General features: G+C 50.5%; 2 protein-coding genes across 2 annotated transcripts in view; both read right to left on the bottom strand.

The window, feature by feature from the left end:
- Positions 1–5,345: 5,345 nt before the first annotated feature.
- On the bottom strand, positions 5,346–8,919 carry Lypd3 (LY6/PLAUR domain containing 3). The gene is made up of 5 exons (XM_023704576.1): positions 8,818–8,919; positions 8,106–8,237; positions 7,525–7,695; positions 7,160–7,321; positions 5,346–6,333 (listed from the first exon to the last, which is right to left on the bottom strand). The coding sequence occupies exons 1-5, from the start codon at positions 8,900–8,902 to the stop codon at positions 5,834–5,836; spliced, it is 1,050 nt and encodes a 349-aa protein (XP_023560344.1). The 5' UTR covers positions 8,903–8,919; the 3' UTR covers positions 5,346–5,833.
- A 5,788-nt stretch (positions 8,920–14,707) lies between these two features.
- Phldb3 (pleckstrin homology like domain family B member 3) overlaps positions 14,708–20,923 on the bottom strand; it is a 22,267-nt gene continuing 16,051 nt past the window's right edge. Inside the window, exons 14-16 of the mRNA XM_023704573.1 lie at positions 18,641–18,878; positions 17,934–18,019; positions 14,708–16,118 (exon numbers count right to left, since the gene is read on the bottom strand). Of these exons, the coding sequence (XP_023560341.1) occupies positions 15,984–16,118; positions 17,934–18,019; positions 18,641–18,878 (459 nt within the window). The 3' untranslated portion in view covers positions 14,708–15,983. The remainder of the gene's footprint in view (positions 16,119–17,933; positions 18,020–18,640; positions 18,879–20,923) is intronic.

Below are 20,923 nucleotides of genomic sequence, written 5' to 3'. Positions count from 1 at the left end.
AAATAAATAAATAATTTAAAAAAGAAAAAACATTTTATGTAAGTTTTAAATGGTAACTATTTAAAGTCCACATTATGCTCAACTGCTGGGAGCTGCTGAAGCTGACACTGATTACATGTGGCAGGGCAGGGACGGGGCCTCACTGGCGGAGGAGCCACCACCTGACCCAGCTCTTGTCTTCCTGTCTATCTTTCCCTCATTCCTGCTGCCATTTCTCCCCAGGTACAATGGATGACACTCAGAGGCCATAGTACACATCAAGTACCTGTTAGCTGAAGAGGCTCAAGCATTTGAATACACAAGCTATTTAAACTATAGGTCCTTTGTTGACAAAAACAGTGATTACTGGTGCCAAATAATTAGATGAAATATTGTGCGAAGTCATCACAGCAAAATGGGAATATTGAGAATCTAACGATTGTAGTTATTTTACAGTGTAGGAACTGAAAGCCAGGGGTTAAAGATTATGCCAGTACTACCTTCAGAGAAGTACAGTACAGTGTATATTTAGGGATGGATGGCTTTGCTTAGAAGATTGGAAAAACACAACTGTCCCACTGAACTTCATAAAACTTGGTTGGGCATAGTGGCACAGACCTGTAATCCCAGCACTCATGAGGATTGCTGCGAGTTCAAGGCCAGCCTGGGCTACAAGGTGAGCTCAAGGCCAGCCTCAACTGCCCAGTGAAACCCTGTCTCAAACAAATAAACAAATAAGTAAACAAATAAATTTCAAAAAAGCTGCCATGGCACATGCATGTAATCTCACCACCTTGGGAAATAAAGTACAAGGATCAAAAGTTTGAGCCTAAAAAAAAAAAAAAAAAAGTTTGAGCCTAACATGGGCAATTTAGTGAGATTACATCTCAAAACTTTTTTAGGGCTGAGGGTATAGTGCAGTGGCAAAAATGCCTGTTTGACAAGTACAAGGTCCTGAGTTCAAGTCCAAGAACCAAAACAAATTTTTTTAATTTTAAAGGGATAGAGATATAGTTCAGTATGAGGCCATAGGTTAAATCCCCTGTACCGCCAAAGGAAGAAAGAAAAACAGCAAAAGAGAACAAATATGTATCTAAAGAACTATATGGTAGGTAGCCAAAATAGATGGTGAATGTCTAAATATTAAGACAAAAGACACATTATCATTAACTCCCTTCTAAATACCCACTCCTTACCGCAAGCACACTTATCCCACTGCTCTTACCACTTTCTTTTCTTTCTTTCTTTCTTTTTTTTTTTTTCATGTGTGTGTATGTGTTTTAGGGAAGGGTCTACAGGGTGTTCAGGGTCTCACTGCTAGATCAGACTTGTAGTGATCCACCTGTTTGTAACCTCCCAAGTGCTGGGATTACAGGCACACGCCACCGCGCCCGGTCTCAACTGCCATCTCAGTGTGCCCCGGGGGCAGGGCCAGCACAGCAGGCCCAGGGATTGAACCCCAGCCCCTGTGCCTGCTTGCAGGAGCTTTAATCTGCTGAACTATTTGGCTGGCCCAAGCCCTATCCCACATTTTTCCATTTGCATGAAGTTCTCTCTCTTTTTTTTGCAGTACCAGGGATTGAACTCAAGACCCTGCACTTGCTAGGCAGACGCTTATTCTACTGAGCTATCTCCCTGGCCCCGCGCAAAGTTCTAAAGCCTTGGATAATGTGCACTTCCAACGTGGCGAGTGCTGATGGAAATGCAACAGAAGAATAAAATATGCACGGGGGCTGAGGATGTGGCTTACTGGGCCAGCATTTGCCTAGCACACAGGAAACCCCAGCTTTCAGACCCAGGCACCATAAAGAAATAAATGAATGAAAAACATCTCCGAGATTCCAAGGAGTTACGATCCACACAAAAAAGTAAACTATCTCATTAATAATGTTTTACACTGATCAAATATTTAAATTATAATACTTTGTACAGCTGGGCTTAAAATACATTTTAAAAATTAGTTGCACAATGGGGGGGGCTGGTGAGATGGCTCAGTGGTCTAAAGCACCTACTTAGAACAAGCTTAGCTAAAGCATGGGGACCACGGTTCAATCCCCCAGCACCACATGCCAGCCAGCCCTGCACCGTGGTGGGCCGAGTTGGCCACACACACACACACACACACAAATAAATAAAATAAATAAATAAATAAAAATTAAAAAAAAATTAGTTGCACCTCTTTACATTTTATATGGCTACTAGAAGAATTTTAATTCCATACTCATCCTGCAATGTAAATATCTGGTTGTGCAGGTGTTACACGGTGCTGATCTAAAACTTGGAAAGAAGCTGAGGAAGTAGCTCAGCGGCGTAAGTGCCTGCCTGGCAAGCGCAAGGTCCTGAGTTCAATTCCCAATACCGAAAATAAGTAAATAAAACTTGGAAAGAAGACAAAAGGGGAATGGCGTGGTGGTACACACCTATAGTCCCAGAGGAAAGACTGAGGCAGGAGTTGGGGAAGTTTGAGGCCTGCCTGGAGAATTTAATGAGACCCTGCTTTGAGATACTGGAGAATACATGTGACCATCCCCTTATCCTTTAGAAGCTGCCTCAGCTGGCAGACTGTCACCTCACCTAACATAAACTCCAGCAGGGAGAAGGGTCTGATTTCAGAAACCCCAAGGCGGGCCTATGCCAATGGGAAATTCTGAAGCCAATCTCGCTCCGCACTGGGGATAGAGCCCAGGGCCTCGAGCTCGCTAGGCAGACACGCTGCTGCTGGGCAGGCCCAGCCCCAGAGGGGGAATTCTAATGTGGAGCTTCCCCAGAAGAGAAAAAGGCACCTGTGGAGTAGAAGTGATTAAAGAAGGGACTCCGTGTTGCCAGGCTGGGTCTGAGAGCTTCCCAAATTGAACCTACCCTGCTGTAGTGGGCTCTGGCAGCAGAGGGATTTTCAGGATGCCTCGGAAAGAGGCATGAGTGGGTTTTATTAAACAAAGATAGAGATCAAAGGGCACACTCAAGAGACAAATGTGGACCCTCGAAGAAAGGAGGAGCATTACAATGTGGGATTGGGGACATTTATTGTCTGTTGACCAGGTGAAAAGCTAGCCTCTTTCAAAAAGGCGATCAGAAAAAAAAAAAAAAAAAAAAAAGGTGATCAGGCCATTCACAGGCACGCTTGAGGTTTTTTGTGGGTTGTTTGGTTTTTTGCCTTTTTTTTTTTTTTTATGTACTTAGTGCAGGCCTACAGGTTCTCACCGCACAGATCAGACTCACATTGATCCTCCTGTTTTCAGCCTCCCAAGAGATGGGATTACAGACACGCACCACCAAGCCCAGTCTCGATCACTGTCTCAGCGTGCCCCAGGGGCGGGGCCAGCATACATGCCAGACCCTACTTTCTTAATTGGACCAATGTATAGCCTTGTAGCGATGGCCAGGTAGGAAGAGGTGGAAATTTAGCCAAGGAATGAAGAAAGCAGCTCTCACGCCCCAGCAGAAGCCGGGAAACTGCAATCCTTTCTTTTCTTTTCTTTTCTTTTTTTTTTTTTTCTTTTTTAATTACATTTCAGAGAGATGGCTCCCAGGTCCTTGAGAAAGACTTATCAGGGCTGGGGAGATGGCTCAGTGGAATAAGCACGTCCCTGGCAAGCGCCACGGCCTGAGTTAAATCCCCAGTTCTGCCAAAAAAAAAAAAGAAAGAAAGAAAGAAAGAAAGAAAGACTTGTCGATGACTATAAACTGCCAAGAGACTTGAGGCTCATATACATCTCAAATGGGCAGACAAACAATTCATAATACCTTATTTAAAGTAGACACTCTCAGGGTCGGCCAGATAGCTCAGCGGACTAACGCACCTGCTTCGGCAGAGCACAGCAGCCAGGGTTCAATCCACTGTGTGCCATGCCGGCTCTGCCCCCAGGACACACTGAGATGGTGACCTACACTGGGCGTGTTGGTGTGCTCCTGTAACCTCGGCACTTGGCTGAAAATAGGAGGATCACTTCAAGTCTGATCTGTGTAGTGAGACCCTGTACTAAATACATTAAATTAAATAAATAAATAAAGTAGATACTCTCCAAAGAGAGGTCAGGGGCCAAGAAGCCTGGCTAGAGTTTAGTGAAGCCAAGAGGACAGTAAGGTTAAGGCTGCTGTCTTGCTGTGTCAGATAACTATCTGGGTTTGAATCCAGACTGTACAGCTGGGTGGCCTGGAACAAGCTCTGCAGACTCTCTGGACCTGATTTCCTCACATTATCAGATGCAGATAATTACTCTTACCTCACAAGAGATGGTTTATAGATTACATGTGTTAATCCAAGGATAGCACCCACACCAGTACCTGGCACATAACAAATGTATTACTTGCTATTGGTTAATCACTTCTTAACTCTGAGCCTCAGTTTCCCCATTCTGTCTGAGGATGTGTAAAATTAAGCGAGATCCTAGAAGCAAACACCCTTAGCCTAAGCCTGGCACCTGGCAGGACTTGCTTGGATCGCTAACATTCTGGAGTTACCAATCTGTCTTGTGATTTGCATACAGTATCCGTGTTAAGTAACGACAGCTCACGCTCTTATTTCCTATTTTGTTATTGCAAACACTATTTATTATTGTTTCATTGTTATTATCTCCTACTATCCTCCATGACTACTGGTGACACTGATAGCATTATCTATTTTTTTCTAATGTATTTAGCACATGATCCACAGGCTCCCATTACACAGATCAGACTAGTAGTGATCCTTCTATTTTCAGCTTCCCAAACTCTGGGATCACAGGCATGGGACACCAGGCCCAGTCTCACACACCATCTCAGCATGCCCCGAGGGCAGGGGAAGCATAGCTGGGGGATTGAACCCCCAGCTCCTGCGTCTGCCTAAGCAGGTGCTTGAATCCACTGAGCTATCTGGCCCACTCCAGTATTATCTATTATCTCACTCCTCTAAAAATCTCAGTGCCCTTCTGTCAAGCATTTCCACTGCATATCAGGACCTCTGATCTCCAAACTGGGTTTTTTTCGCCTCTAACTAGGAGAGAAAACGAAGGTCCTGATCCCCAGCACCGAAGCAGAGGCTGACCTGATGCCAGTGCTTATAGGCCCTCTGGTCAAGGCGGAGGCAGAGGGGCATAAGTAAAGTTCTCCTCTGCTCCCTCAGTTGTCAAAAGTCCCACACTCCCTGTGCTCCTTAGTGGTTTCACCCAGTGCCCCCGCTCCCATAGGATCACCCTCAAACTGACTGGACCCCAGGAAATCAAAGAAATTCAAGCCATGGCTCCACGCAGGCACCTACGCTGGGTCTCAGCTTCTCCAACCGTGGGAGCGCTTCTGCCTCACCCCCCCCCCCTTGGCCCAAGCTGCAAGAGCTTAGTGTGAAAAACAAATGAGGCGGAAATGACTTCTTTAAAGCACCATACAAAGTAATTACATCTTTATTGAAGTCTTTCTGTGCCAGAAACTGGCCACGCGGAGGTGAAAGGCACAGTCCCTGCCCTGGAGGAGCTCACAGTCTAGTAACCAGGCAGAAGAGAACACGATTCCCACGGAGACACAGCGGCCCCACTTCCCATATTCCCACCTGGCCATGGGAAAGTGCACAAGAAGCTTCTCCCCAACTCTTCCACCTTCCCTGGGGCAGTAGACTTCCCCAACTCTGGTCTGGGTACCGTGAGAAGGGTGCAGCTGCTATCTCAAGAAGCTAGAACACCCTGGCAGTATATATATATACAACAGAAATTTTTTATTTCCCAAAGCTGCAAACCAGTGCAGCAGAAGCTGGGGATACTGAGGACATCAGAAGAAGAGAGGGCTGGGCCAGCCCAGTCCAGGGGTGAGAGGGAAAAGTAACCAGAAGAGTTGGTACCCAGGGCCAGGGAAGTAGGATGAGAGGGAAGTGTTCAGGTGGAAAAGCTCATAGGAGGGCACCACCAGCCACAGCCAACAGAACAGCTGCCAAGCCAAGGGCAGGAGCTGCAGAGCCTTTACTTGAGGGTTTCGTGGTCCAACCTTTTGCAGGGTATTGCCCCACATTACTGCGGTCCTGGTGGCCAGCTGCACCTCCAACCAACCTTGACTCATCCTTCTGGGAGGGATGTACTTCATGGGGAAGAGTCTGGCTGGTTGGAGTTGGGGTGGTTTTGGTGGTAGAAGGGAGGGTAGTTGGCACTGAAGTGGAAGGAATGACAGAGGTGGTTGGAGGTAGAGTGGCTGGAGCTGGGGTAGCTGGAGGGGGCAGGATGACAAGAGGTGGGATTTGAGGAGAAAAGTAGGTCTTGTTGCGGAGGTCTGAGTTACAGCGGGACCCCTGGCAGCAGGAGCCACTGAGCATGAACCCAGGGCCTGTCACCCCATCTCGGATACAGGACTCATCTTGGACACAGCCCCGGACAGGCAAGGACACGGTCACATTAGCTGCAGGAGGGAGACACAGATATGTCAGTGGTTGGATGAAGGAAAGTTGGCACAGCCAGACTAAAACACAGGAACATCTGGAGCAAGACGAGAGGACCCTTAAATAGCACAAAAGAGCTCTACACTCATTGATAAAGTAATCTCAAATCTGGTCCAACCGTGCCAAACAGGGTCCCACTGTCTTTGGCAAACAGTGGATCGTATTTTCACAGTGCTTTATGAGGAAAAATGTGTACCCTGAACTACAAGTCTACCTTGAAACAAAGGTTTGGGCTACAATACACACCTCTCCTAGGACCAACAAGCCAAGCAAGCTTCCCCTATGTCCCTCTCACCATTGACCCATCCCATCTTGACCAAAATGTAATCTTAGAGCCAGAACTACAGTTCCCATAGAACACCAGGCACAGGATGGGCTTGAAGAATTTCATCTCCTCTGGTTCTGAATTAGGAGCCGAAAAGCTGCCTGAATCTCTCCAAATACTGGGACAGGGGAGCAGCTCTGAGTTCCAAGCGCTCAGAACCAGATTCTCCACACTGCATGGGCAGAAGTCTAGAAGCTTAAACACATTTCCCATTGTATGTTCTCCCCTTCTGTATTTGCCATCTCTTTCTATGAAAACACATCCCCTCAAAGTTTTTGTTTGTTTGTTTGTTTTGGATAAAAACATCCCTATCGCCAGGATACGTGGTTATGGGATTGCATTTCTCAAAATGCTCCAATCACAGTCCTCAGAATGCATTGAAGGCGAGGGACACAAAAGCCCCACTACCACCCAGATGTCTCAGAAAGGTTTCAACTCCTGCAGAAGCAGGGCTTGGTTACCTGCAGTCAAGGAGACGTTGCCATCGAAGCAGCCCTTGTAGACGCGGTCGCTGGCGTTGTAGCAGCTAACGACGGGCGGCGCTGTACCCTGACACTTCTCGTGGCTCAGCCCCACGCAGCTGTAGCACTCGACGCCGTTGGGTTGGTACGCGCTCTCATTGCCTGCAGGGAAGCCGCGAGTCAGAAAAGGGTCCACGGAGCTGAGAACCGCAGGTCCGCCTGCCCGCCGCGGGGCGTGGCCACTGCTGCTTTGATCACGCCCCTTATCTTAGCCCCGCCCCCAGCATCGCCTCCCGGACTGCGAGATGAAGCCCCGCCCACTGCTTCAGCACCTGGGAGGGGCCCCGCCTCCCGGCCCCACAGACCTGCGGGGTTGAGCCCTCGCGAGGTGAGGTTGAGCTTGGCGTTGCAGCGGTCCTGGGCGCACTGCTGCAGCTGGATGAAGGCCAGGAGCCCATGGAGATCCAGTCCACGGTCGTTCTTGCCGGGGAGTCCCGAGCCGCAGCCCCGCACCGCCACCGAGAATTGCCCGTGGACTGAGGAGAGGGAGGGCACAAGTTGGAGGCGTGGCCTCAGTGGGCGTGGCTTAGGGAAGGAGGACACTTGGGGACGGACAGTCTGGGAGCTAAGAACATTCTCTATGACCTGGAGACCCATAAGACAGCGGGGTTTGGGTTGGGGGGCGGAATTCGGCAGGACCCAAGAGGAAAAGATGGCCCCATCCCAGACCAAATTGTCTCAGTCCCTCCTAACTCGCAGTCCCCACCTCTGTAATGCCCTAGAAGGAGGGGCGAGGCTGTGCTGAAGGGTCTTGATTAGGATGAATGGGAGGGACAGCCCGAGTTAAAGGGGTGTGGCTGGAATTGAAGGGGACTGCAAGACGTGTGGCCGTTGAAGGAGCCCGAAGAGAGTGGAGGGTGCTCAAGCACCCCAGGGTCGCACTCACTGGTCTCCACCGCCCCCACAGCCTCTGTGCAGACTTCCACGCCCGGCCCGCACTTCACCGTCTTCATCTTGTGTGGCGAGCACCCATCGTCCCCCTTCTGCACGCAGCTGTAGCACTCCAGGGCCTGTGCTCCTGCGGGTGTGGGGCCGAGCAGAACTGAGCGATCCTTGCTGAGGTGGCCTCCCACAGAAGAGAAAGAGCCCTTCCCACGCCCTCCGTCCCCGCGAGGAGATGACTCTTCTGCTTAGCTTTTCCCAAGGCAGCTTTCTCATGAATCAGGGCCATGAGATAACTGGGCCCCTTTCTTGCACGCCGCCTCTGCCTCTGGTGGGAGCATCCTTCCCACAGCTCTGCTAGCCCAAGGAGGTGGGCCTGCCATGATCACCTCCTGCCAGCGTAGGAGCAATAGGTTCCCACAGGTCTCTGCTCAGGGTGGGAGAACTTTCCCCACAGCCAGCCGTATTAAGGCTCTCCTTCACTGTCCCTTCTGAGCAGGGCAGGCATCCTTCCCACTGCACCCCTCTGCTCAAGATGAGAGGATTCTGCTCACAGCACCCCTGGCCGGGCAGGGAAATTTTCCATGGCCTACTCGGACCAGGATGGAGGGCTTTCCCCACAGGCCTATTGTTGGCAGTGAGTCTTGTGGAAGTGGGGGGTCCTCCTCCCTGAGAACCCCCACTCTACCCCCAGGACTTTCTGGCAGCAGACCCACCTTCACCAAGCAGCAGTGGCAGCAACAGGAGCCAGCCTGTGGTCCAGATCGAAGCCCGGGCACCTGCTTTCCTGGCGGAGTCCATGGCTCCGTCCTGCTCCCTCGGCGTCCCCCCTGGGTGTGCCGCCTCCCAACCGGGGCCCTCTTACCTGAGCCCGGGATGAGTAACCTACCCTGGGGCAACGCTGGCCTTGCCCAACCGGGCCCAGTCAGCGTCCGTTGTGGGGCGGGGCAGGCCCACCCCTAGGTGCCTCACCCACAGGGAGAGCGGCTCCAGCCCTGAGCAGCTAGCTGCCAAGGAGGGAAATGACAGAAGTCAAGGTTCCCTGATGGTTCCTGGGAGAAAGTCTGTGGTGGGAACAGAGAGAAATGGGATTCCAGAAGAGGCAGGCGCTCCTTGGCATCAGCATTCAGTATCCAAAGAGCGAGGAAACTGGGCGTCAACTTGATGGAGGGAGGGTAAGTGATGTTGGAGAGTAGGAGAACTGTGCCTCTCCTGACAGAACTCTGGGTCTGATGATAATTAAATAATCATGCACACTGGCTTGTACCAGGGTCAATGAAGGAAGAGCCCCCAAGGAGGGATGGAGTCTAGAAGTGGCCCTCGTTCTCCTGAGGAAGAACTGAAATGTGACCTTGACCATGACATTCTATGAAGTCAAGTGAGGTGGAGTGGATGCAGGGGGCAAAGCACATTGTAAGGGACTCATGCAAAGACAGATCAATGGGGAGTAGCGCTGCCCATTCACAGGAAGGAAGGCAGGGTATCCAGAGCTTCCAGGGCTGGGGCGTGCCTGAAACCCTGGAACATACTGAACCCTACATGTATCGTTTGTCCACTCCAGAAGTGGGAGCTGAGGTGAAAGGCTCCTAAGCTGGGAAAGGAGAAGTTCGATTAATTCTGAGAAAGCTGGAGAATGTTTGAGAGGGTCCCAACCAGCTAGGGGAACTAACCTCTGGGGAGAGAAGCCAGACCAGGGGCTGCCTCTCTAGGGGCCTTGCCCCAGAAGGAGTGTAAGAGCAGCCCCCACTGTCCACCTTAGGGGGTTGCTGAGCATGTGCACACATATGTGATGTATCACGGAGCGGCGGGTTTATGCGCTTCTGCTCTATGATGTTCAATAAAAACAAAGAAAGTCAGCCATGGTGGTACATGCCTGTAACCATCCCATCTACTCTGTAGGCTGAGGCAGGAGGATCACAAATTTTAGGCCAGCCTGGGCAACTTACCAAGCACTTTGTTCACAAATGGAATAAAAAGAGGGTAGATGCTTGCCTAGCATATGCAAGGCCCTGTCCGTAGTCCTCGGTACCACAAGAAAAAAAAAAAAAAAAATCAAGGAAATCAAAGGAAAAGGGTTGCTTACTATGGCCTCTATGTAAAAGAAAGAAAAGGAATCTCGAAGGAGTGAGAGAAGGCTGGGAGACTAGTAAGGGAGCCAGCTTCCTGGTAAAAAGAGAAAAGCAACCCGAGAATCTGAAGCTGGCTTGGCCCCACAGAAGGGCCGTGGTGTTCTCATGCCCACAAATAATCTCACAGAACACTGACATAGGTCAAGGTCATGATACTGTGAAAGGTCAAGACAAAAAACAAAACTACCCCATAACCTCCGCGTCTACACATTGAAACAAGATCGTTATGCAAACCACAAAATGACTAAACATCCCATATTTTGGCTAATCTGAGTGACTGTTTACATTATATTATTATATTCCTATAAATTTTGACTTTCATCTTCCTTTGTTTCTCCTGCCCCGTAAATAAGATTTATGGAAATATCCAATCATAACATGACCCCTGCTCTGAGACAGTATCCAACCTAGAGTGAAGTCTGAATTCCTTGAGTTGCCTCCAAAACCACCACACTTTCATCCAAATTTTAAAATAAATCCTTTTCGACATCCTTTCATTGGAACACCTCATGGGGCCTGCGTGGTGTGTGTTCTCCTCACTCCCACAGCAATAAAGTCGACTTCTTCCACCATCAATGTGTTCCTGTGGAGAACTTGGTGAGGCAAGAGATGATATTACTTGGCCTAGCATAGCCGGAAAGGATCCAAATATTTTAGGAGGAAAGTGGGCAGGGATAACTGAGATCAAAACAGAGAGAAGGCCAGGCACAATGGCAAAATCCTGCCATCTTAGCAGGCTGAGAGGCTGAGGCAGGAGGATCACACATCGAGTGCAGCCCGGGCAAGCGAGTCGCTTGGCAAGAGCTAGTTTGGAAGTCAAAACTAAAAAGGGCTGGGGATGTAGCTCAGAGGAACATACACTTCCCTGGCAAGCACAAGGGCCTGAGTTCAATTCCCGGTTCCACAAAAAAAAAAAAAAAAAGCAACGACAACAAAAGTATTAATAACAATGATCAAGTATCCAATATTTACTCCAGAAGCTGTTCTAAACACAGGCATTCATTCCTTCTTATTTAATCCTCACTGTTAAAGGAAATGTGTCTACAATTGTTTACTGAGCACCTACTCTGCTTAGTACTTTCTGAGACTCCTCTCTGACCAGCAAGACAGCTCTGCAAATGGAGGGCTTTGACCCATTTCACAGATGAGGAGACTGAGGCTTTGGAAGTGGTTTTGAATCTAGGACTGCTCCAAACACTTCCACTGCTGCTCATTAGGGCGAGAGCCTGATCTTAAACCTAAGATGATATTTTGCAATGACCCTTGGTTTGGGAGCCAGCCAGACTAGGGTATGAGTCCTAACTCTGCCACTGATTTGCTGTGTGACTTAGGGCAAGTGGCTCCCATTCCTTGATGTTCCCCTCCATAAACAGAAATGGTGACCAAAGCATGCTTACCCAGCCTTTCTTATATTCTGAAATCCTTTGCACCTAACAACCCTGTGAGAGATTTTAGGGACAGTCAGTTTACCTGCGGGGAAATCGAGGAGGAAAGAGGCTGCGTACCTTGCCCGGGATCACATGACGGGACTCAAACCCAGGCAGCTGGCTTGAAAACTAACAGAGGAATGTGTGGACACACAGGTTGCCAGCTGTGAAACTGTCACATATTTGGGCTGTGCAGGCCTCAGTGTCCTGTGTAAAAAAGGAGATCCTGAGAGTACCGGCCTCGTCAGAAACCTGTGGGGATGAATGGAGCTCTAAAAGCAGCACCACAAATAGGGCTCCATTCGGGGTGTCAGGACTGCTCACGGCAGGTCCCGCCGGCTGTTGGCGTGCTTCCTTATTACTATCCCCTACCTCTTGAGCTTCACCCAAGCCCCAGACAAGGTGCTCATAAGCAACCTATTCTGGAGTTCCCAACGCAGGGGTGGAGGGGAGCATCCATTTCACACAAAAGAGAACCACAGCTCAGTGAGGAAGGTGTATGATCAATGTCACACAGCAAGGCAAGGGACAGCGCTGGCTCCGCCTGGCCGGCGCACAGTCTGACTCCAGGAAAAACAATGGCCATGTTCAGAAATGTATCTGGCCCCCAGACCTTGTTGGTGTACTACCCGCTTCCCAACAGTGACAAGATTCTCAGTCACAGAGGTGGGGTCACCTGGCATTCTGCTGAGGCTCTGAGAGAAAGTGAGTGACTTCTTATGAGGTCATTCAGCCTTGGCCCCTGCCTTCCAGCCCTGGAAGCCCTGTTCTACTTCTGGTTGGCCTTGGGACCCTAAGTTAGTGTCTTCACTTCTCTGAGACTCATTTTTGTAAGGAAAGAAGGGCTGGTTTTCATGATGGAGTGAGGTGGGGGAGTTGGACAGTGGAAAGTGGGAAATTCTGGGGCTGGACAAACTGAAATTTTAATCCTGATACTAATGCAATTTCTCTCTCTCTCTCTCTCTCTCTCTCTCTCTCTCTCTCTCTTTCTCTCTCTCTCTCTCCCTCTCTTTCTGATCTTCAAAGGGATCCCCTTCCATAGCTAAGTGAAAGAGTCCCTAGATCATTTAGGCACTGAAGGAGGGCCCAGGGAACAGGCAGGCAAAGTGATAATACTATTATTGTGTGCTTGGGAGCAGGAGGCCCTGCTGCCCCTGGGGCCCTAACAGCGTGGGAGAGTTTCAGGGAGGAACCACAACTGGCCTGACCTGAAGAACTAGCGTCTTGGGAGGGAGTGGGACCCAGGGAGGGGAGCCTCCTCTTGCTCAGGCCTGCCTGGATTCTGGGTTGCTGACCCGCACCTGGCCCAGGACCAGAGACCAGTGGGAGTTCTAAATGCATGGCCTCCATTCACGGCTGGTGCCTGCCCAGCCTGCCGATCCTCTCTGCAAACTGACTACCAGGAGATTCTCTAATCTGGTTCCCAAGTAGCTGAACAGCAGAGGCGGGCCCCCCACAGCACTGGAGGTCAAGTTTGGGCCTCAGACAAGCCCCGGGCCATGTCCAGGATGGGGCAGGCCAGGCTCTGACCTCAGAGCCACACCCTCTGGCACACACTGTCTGGGACACATCAGGGGCGAGGCAGGCAGGACCGGCTGCATAACGTTGGGGGTCCATTGCAAAATAAAAATATGAGAATGTAGTCAGGTATGATGGTGCATACCTGTAATCCCAGAACTCAGGAGGCTGAGGCAGGCAGATCACTGTGACTCTGAGGCCAGCCTGAGCTACATAAGCAAGTTCAAGGCCAGCCTGAACTACATGGTGAGAGCCTGTCTCAAAAATAATAAACAAACAAAACGGGAACATTGTTCAAAAGCCAAGAATGTCTAAAGATACTAAAATATGAATGTTGCTTTCCTCTATTCTATCTCGATGTCTCTCCCCACTCCTCATGGTTTCTAACCCCACAATCCCCTGCACATGGGGACACTCACCGGGACAGCCCAGATCTTCAAAGGAGGCTGTCTGGCTAGCTGGTTCTGGATTCCCCTTCGCACCACTACCCACTGCTGCGCTGTGTCTCAAGATGCCACTAGGCACGAAGGCCCACCCTAATTTTCCCATGCCTGTGCCCAGGCCCTTGTCAGGAGTGAAGTGTGTCAGTGGTCACAGGGCAAGGACAGGAAGGGAAGCCAGACATGGTGGCACACACTTGTAATCCCAGCACTCTTGAAAGGCTGAGGCAGGAGGATGGAAAGTTCGAGCTCAGCCTGGGCAGTGTATCAACCTGGCAAAACCCTATCTCAAAATAAAAAATGTTAAAAGGGCTAGGGGTGTAGCTTGGTGTGGGGGCCCTGGTACCACACCCCAAGGGCAGGGCTGTCCTGAGCAGGGGGCCTGCTGATGACCCTGGTCGCAGGCCGGGGGAAGCTAGCCCGAGTAAGAGGCCTGCTTTGCAGAGGGGCTGGGAGATGCATTCAGTCAAGATCCAGGATCACACCTGGATGAAGGGTGGCTGTGGAGCCCAAGGGCCACCAGGGTCCCAGAGGGGCTCGGGTTTGTGTGCCTGCATTCCAGGACTTAGGAGCACTAGATCTGCATTTTGGAGGGAACTGTTGTGAGAAGGAAAGAGCCATCTCCAGGGGAACAGTCAGGAGCTTGCTCAGGGGAGCCCCAGGGGACGGTCACAGCCAGAGTAGGAGGCAGCTGACTCCTCCCAGGAGCCTCCCCCACCACTCCCAACCCCCAGGGAATACTCTAGATTAGAAACTTCCCAGATGAAGTCAACAAAAGCCCTACTCATTTTTTAAAAAATCTTTTTATTTATTTGGTACAGGGTCTCACTACGCAGCTTGGACTCATAGTTTTTATGTTTTGTTTTTGGCAGAACCAGGGATTGAACTCAGGTCCTTGTACTTGCCAGACAAGCACTTATTCTACTGAGCTATCTCCCCAGCCCCTCTTGGGCTCATAGTGATCCTCCTCTTTCAGCCTCCCCAGTGCTGGGGTTACAGGCATGTGCCACCATGCCCAGTATAGGTGGCCAGCTGTTCTGGGGTCAGCACTGCATGCAGTGCCAAGAACTGAACCTGGGTCCTTACGCTGGCAGGGCGGGCACTTAGCCCACTGAGCTATCTCCCCAACCATAGGTCTGCCCCATTCATGATTCCCATCTCCAGCATCACTTCCTTGCTAACTCCTTCAACCCTTAGACACTACCTCAGTACCTACGGTACACAATGTGAGGCCTTCTTTTGTTCCAAGGCCTCGTTAGTGACCAAGTCACCCCCAGTCCCACTTCCTGGAGCTCCCAGAGGGAGGGGCAGACTCATCAGTGGCGAATGGCCTGGGGCAGTCAGGGGCAGGATGGGGACACTCAGGGTAGTCATCAGGCTGTGACGGGGAGGCTCAGGCAGAGTGCTTAGGGCGGGCGTGGAAAGCCCAGAGGAAACCCCTGATTCAGCCAGAACAGTCCGGGAGGACTTCCTGGAGAAAGAAGCGTACTAACACAGGGTAGAGGTGCTAAGTGTGGCAAGGTGCCTAAACAAACCTCATTACAGAAATCCAGAGGGGTCAGGATGCTTTTCTTTCACCACTTTCATGGAATTAGACTTGCCCTATGGTACCAGGAGGCTCAGAGTTCACCAGGGATGTCCTGGCTGTCCTCCGGGACCACTCAAGTGTATATGGCACACAGAGCCGGCATGTGATAAGCCAGGGTGTTCTGGGATAGGATGGGGAGCATCAGAGGAGGTGCCTGACCCGGGAGGCCAGGACTTCCTGGAGGAAGGGGCATACCGAACCAAGACCTAAAAAATGAGGAATCAGTTAAAGAAAGAGAAAGGTAGAGGGGAAAACACGCGGGAAGATCTGGTGGGAGAGAACTTGTACAGAAATTGCCAAAGGTCCAATCAGGCCACTGTCAGCACCACCAAAAATCCCACAAAGGACATGCCTCCAACCCCTTTTCAGACAGTGACCTTAATATCGAAGGTCTGCATCCCTAAACAGAGAAACGCCTGTAGAGCACATAGCTCTCAGAAGTACCTCAGCTCAGACAGCCTGCGTGGGGGCTGAGCTCCCCCACACACACACACTTGGGCCGGAAACAACAATCCAATTTTCCACTGTGTTTAATTCAGTATCACAGGAGCACCAATAAATAGTTCCAAAACCCCCCATCCCGCAGTCCTCCTCCTGCCCCAGGCAGTGCATCTGGTAATCCCTGCGGGTGGGAAAAAGGCACCTGCAGCCCCTTACGCTCAGACCAGCTGAGCACTACACCTGCAGAATTCCCAGGGAGGGTTCTAAAGGGGCGTTGCGGGTTTAACTGGCAGTGGGCGGGGCCTAGAAAAGCTGCGCGCGCGTGTGGGGCGGGGCCACTCAAGGGGCGTGGTTCTCATCCGCAGCAGTCACAATGACGTCCATCCAAATGCACATGGCTTCGGGGCTCGGGGCCACCATGTAGAAAAGGCGTTCGTAGGTTTTGACACAGAATGTCAGGCGGGGGTTGGGGCTCTGGAATAAACAGAGAAGACGGCGGTTAGCACACACCAGCCACAGCCTGGATGCAAGTTCCAGTCTCTTACTGTTTACAGATTGGGTGACAGTGAACAACTTGCTTAGAATTTCAGTCCCATCTATTTTCCTAAATGGTGTTACCTACTCATTTGATTATGAGGATTACTTGAGTTAACAAAAGAAAGGGCTACAACAGAGTACTATTAAATTGGGACCAGAAGAAATTTAATAGGAGGACCCAGGTCCCCTTCTGTCAGCCTTCCTTAGAAATATAGGCATTCTTGGGGCTGGGGAGATAGCTCAGCCAGGCATAAGAACCTGCCTGGGAAGCACAAGATCTCAAGTTCAATCCCTGGTACAGAAAGGAAGGAAGGAAGGTAGGAAGGAAGGAAGGGAGGAAGGGAGGGAGGGAGGGAGGGAAAAAGAGGAGGAGGAGGAGGAAAAGATATATCAGCATTCATATTCTATATTAGAAATGCAGGCAAAAATTCCACTTTGCTAATATAACACAAGGAAAAGGGAGGACAGTGGAGGTTTGAAGAGATTAATGGAGGAATGGATATGATCAAAATATGTATATAATATTTTGAAAAACACATTGACTGAAACCCCATTTTTTTGTTGTTTTGTTTTTCTCACACAGGATCTCCCTGTGCAGTTCAGGTTGGCCTAGAACTCACTATGTAGCCTGGGCTGGCCTCAAACTTGCAGTGATCCTCCTGCTTCAGCCTCTCAAGTGCTGGGATTACAGGTATGAATCCCATGCCCAGTGACACTAATTTTTTTTTTTTTTTTGACAGAACGGGGATTGAACTCAGGCCCTTGTGCTTGCCAGGTAAGCACTTATTCTACTGAGCTATCTCTCCAGCCCATTAAAATGTATTTCTAAAAATTCCATTTGCCCCAAAACTCTAGAACCCTCTGGTTTGTAACTATAGGAAGTCAGTGTATAAAAACTAGTACATGTGTACCTCCTTGCCAAACCCACATCCATTATGGTTTTAACTTGACAGAATGGGTAGAAATGTGCCCATTTTGCAGATGAGAAAAGTAAAGCTGGAGAAGAAAAGTCACTTTCCTCTTGTCACCCAGCTGGAGTTCCAATTTAAGCTATGGGGGCAGGGATACAGCTCAGCAGTATAAGTGCCTATCTGGTAAGTGCAGCATCAGGAGTTTGATTCCCAGTACACACACACACACACACACACACACACACACACACACAAAGATAACCAATTTAAGCTATAAAAAGTCATGGTTGGCCCCTCTCTACAGAGCATGCTCAACATTATGTCTGTTACCAACATTTAAATTCTGGCACTGCACTTTTATCAAGGAAAAATAAATCTGACACCACATGGCCCATTCCCAATTGGCAACTATGGGCAAAAGCTGAGCACTGAGTTTCATTTGGAAGTTCCCACTTATTCCTAGCTTGGCATCAGAATTTAACAATTTTTCTGTCTCCTCCCCACCATGCTGGAGAGTGACCCCGGGGCCCACACATGCTAAGCACATACTCTACCACTGCCCTTCACCCCAGGCAGAGTTTGCCAAATTTTGCTTGAGATGTTTTTGTTGGAGAAAATTAATAGTGACTGAGAGCCCGCGCTGGAGCCCTTCATTTTGGTCCCTGCAGTGCCAGGAGCCGCTAGCCTCCTGTATGTGCTGGATCGTGAGGCCCTGACAGTACTGGGTGTGAGAGGCTTCCCCAAGATGAGCGAGAGACTGAACAAGGCCTGAGGATGCCAGCTCCCACAGGTAGGAGGCAGGGTCACCCCAGAAGGGACCAGATACTGGGCAGAGCTTCACCTTGAAGGCACAGCGTAAGTGGTCATAATAGACTTCCTCAATGGCCTGGAAGTAGATGACACCTTTGAGCTTGGTCTGTTCGCTGTCTGGGGGAGGAAGGGAAGGGAGAGATAAAAGTGAGAGACGTCGTTAGGTCGGTCGGTTGGTCTGTCTGTCTGTCTGTCTGTGGCCCAGATCCTTGGGCCCACGTCCTAAGCCTGAGCCACAGTGAGGAACATGGTGTCCCAGTCGGAAGTTCCCTGAATTTTATAGCTGGGACATGACTGGATGTCGAACCTGGACAAACAGGACGGGACAGGTGCATAGGAGTCCCAGGGCCTTCAAAAGGTAAGGAAACCAAGGAAAGCTCCATATCGCTAACTCCCCAACAGAGGAAGGCAGCATCCAGGGTTGGCGGTGGGGGGCAGTGGTCACACTCCTAGGCAAAAATGGGGTCTGGGAGACAGAGGTGTACTAAATTCATGTCACTGATGGGGGCTGCAGGTCTGGATTCTGGGAGGCTTAAAAGAAAAGGGGCAGGGGATCCATATTCCTGGTCCCTGAAAAAGAGGGGCTGGACCTAGATTCTTGGGTGCAGGAAACCAAAGGAGCCAGAGGTTCAGGTACGGTTAAAATGGGGGCCAGGAACTTCCCGGTGCCTGGGGTTGGAGAAGGCATCTGGGGTAGGCTTCTAGCAACCCAGGACCCAGGACCCAGGCAGGGGTTACCTGCGTAGTAGGCCAGACGGCGGGCCTGGCAGTCAAAGCAGAACCATCGCTTCCTCCAGGTCTTGATGCGGCCGCCCATCTTCACCAGAGGCCCGCGACAGCAGCCCCCTGACACTCGCACGTGTGGGCAGCTTTCCGGGCTGTGGCCGCAGCGCTCCAAATGCTGCCGGAGATCTAGCGCTCGCGGGCCAGGTGGGCGGGGCGGGGGCGCGGGCGGGGGAGTGGGCGCGGGCGGGGCCTGCGGGGAGCAGAGGGGGTCTGTGGAGGAGGGAAAGGTGCTGCAGCCTGGAGCCCCTCCTCTCTCCTGGACCGGACCTGTTACAGCCTCCCTGGACAATGGTGAAAACTACTCCGGCGCGCACCAACCCCTTGACTCTGCCCATGGCGTGGTGCCTGAGGCCCATTTTAGAGATGAACAAAATGAGGAAGTGACCCAAAGTAAGTCCACCCGAGATCACACACTGCTTCTAGCTAGCAGTTCTGGAGCGCACACCCAAGCATGCCAGGCTCCAGAGCTCATCCTGGAGCTCGTCCAGATGTGTAATTCTAAAAGGGTCAGGGTCAGGTTCCTCAAGGTGGGCCCCTCCCCCAGGGCTACCTCTGTAACCCTGGTCCAAACGGTAAGCGATCGACACCCGAGCGCACTGTTTGCGCTATTACTGTTTGTACCATGATCAAATTATAAATTATCTTGTGCTAAGCACTTTCTAGGGATAAATTCTCCATCTCCTCGAGCTGGGGAGTAAGGACTATATATTAATCCCCATTTTACAGAAGTGGAAAGCAAGACTCAGAAAGTTGTCACTAGCTCGAAGACTTGCAGCCAAAGCTGACCCAGTCAGCGCTCATTACCAGAGACCTACTGAGAGGGCTGATCACAAAGCGAAGTGGAGACTTACGCCAATGAAAGGGTCTACTGCTGCCCGGAGCCACGCCCAGAGGCTCATGCAATCACGTCTGTTCTTTTTGAATAAAGCACGTGAACCATACAATCACCAAGATCAAACTAAGCCTCAGGGCAGTGCTTCTTGGACCAATTCTTTTTTTTTTTTTTTTTTTTTTTTTTTTTTTTTTTTTTTTTTTTTTTTTTTTTTTTTTTTTTGGTACAGGGTCTCGCTATGGAGCTCAGACTCATAGAGATCCTCCTGACTCAGCCTCCCCAGCATGGAGATTACAGACGTGCACCATGCCCAGTTTCTAAGCAGGCACAGCACGCAGTACCAGGGATCAAACTCCGGTCCTCGTGCTTGCCAGACAGGCACTTAGACTGCCAAGCTATCTCCCCAGTCTCAGACCAATAATTGCGAGCAAAACCACTGTGAATTTCTGTGTGTTTGTGTTTTATTAGGGGTTAAACCTCAACTCATACTGAGCTACACCCCTGATCCTTTTTGTTGTTTTTATCTTGAGACAAAGTCTCACTAAGTTATTCAGGCTGGGCTTAAATTTGTGATCCTCCTGCCTCAGCCAGAATGCTGGGATTCCAGGCATGGGCCATCATGCTGAGCTCCCCTGTAGGTTTGTTTGTATGAATACACACTGTAGTCATTCCCCAGTAGGGGATGGAGTGGAGCTGCAGTTCTGTGTGTGAAACCAGCTCCCTCAGGGTAGAGACACAGATGTTGTACATCCACCAACCATACTTTGAGTACAAGGGCTTAGAGCCCTGAAGGGAGACCAGAGCAGGAACAGTGAAAAAGTAGGTGAGATCTAGTGGGAGATTCCATTGGAGACTAAGGAGGGTGGGGAAGGGAAAAGGCAGTGGGGCAGGGCCTGCTTGCTGCCCAGGAAAGGAAGGCTGGGTTTTCAATCCACCCGGGGAGCACGGAGTCTAACACGGGCACCTTGCCTCCCGCGTGTGGCCATCCTAGAACAATCACCAATACAGAAGCCCCCACTGTGTGTCAGGCACTGGGCCCAGGGGGCGCGGTGACTGCCTCATGATCTCTCCAAGGCAACCTTTGTCCTCATTCGGCAGGTGACCAATGGTGGCTTTCAGTTAAGAGACAGCTTACATGCTAGCTGGTGGACTAAAGTGCCTGCTTAGGCAACCTTAGGCCGGCACAGGGACCTGGTTCCATCCCCAGCAGCCCCACCCCCAGGGCAGGCTGAGCTCCCCAAAGTCCGGAGTGTGGTGACTCATGCCTGTAATCCCAGCGCTGAGGAGGCTGAGAGCAGGAGGATCACCAAGAGTCTGAGCTGTATAGTGAGACCCTGCAACAACCAAATAAATGAAAGAAGTGGGGGGAGGAAGGGGAAAGGGAGGAGGAGATGAGGGGAAGG

Source organism: Octodon degus, unplaced genomic scaffold, assembly GCF_000260255.1.
Source record: "Octodon degus isolate 3935 unplaced genomic scaffold, OctDeg1.0 scaffold00197, whole genome shotgun sequence".
In the NCBI taxonomy this organism is placed as follows: Eukaryota; Metazoa; Chordata; class Mammalia; order Rodentia; family Octodontidae; genus Octodon; species Octodon degus.
This window is presented reverse-complemented; position numbering and strand designations above follow the sequence as displayed.

What these genes read in the sequence shown, in the direction of transcription:
- Lypd3 (XM_023704576.1), bottom strand. Translation starts at nt 8,902, where the DNA reads ATGGACTCCGCCAGGAAAGCAGGTGCCCGGGCTTCGATCTGGACCACA. An exon ending in GCCACTGCTGCTTGGTGAAG is followed by an intron (nt 8,238 to 8,817) that starts GTGGGTCTGCTG and finishes CCACACCCGCAG; the next exon opens with GAGCACAGGCCCTGGAGTGC. An exon ending in TGTGGGGGCGGTGGAGACCA is followed by an intron (nt 7,696 to 8,105) that starts GTGAGTGCGACC and finishes CCCTCTCCTCAG; the next exon opens with TCCACGGGCAATTCTCGGTG.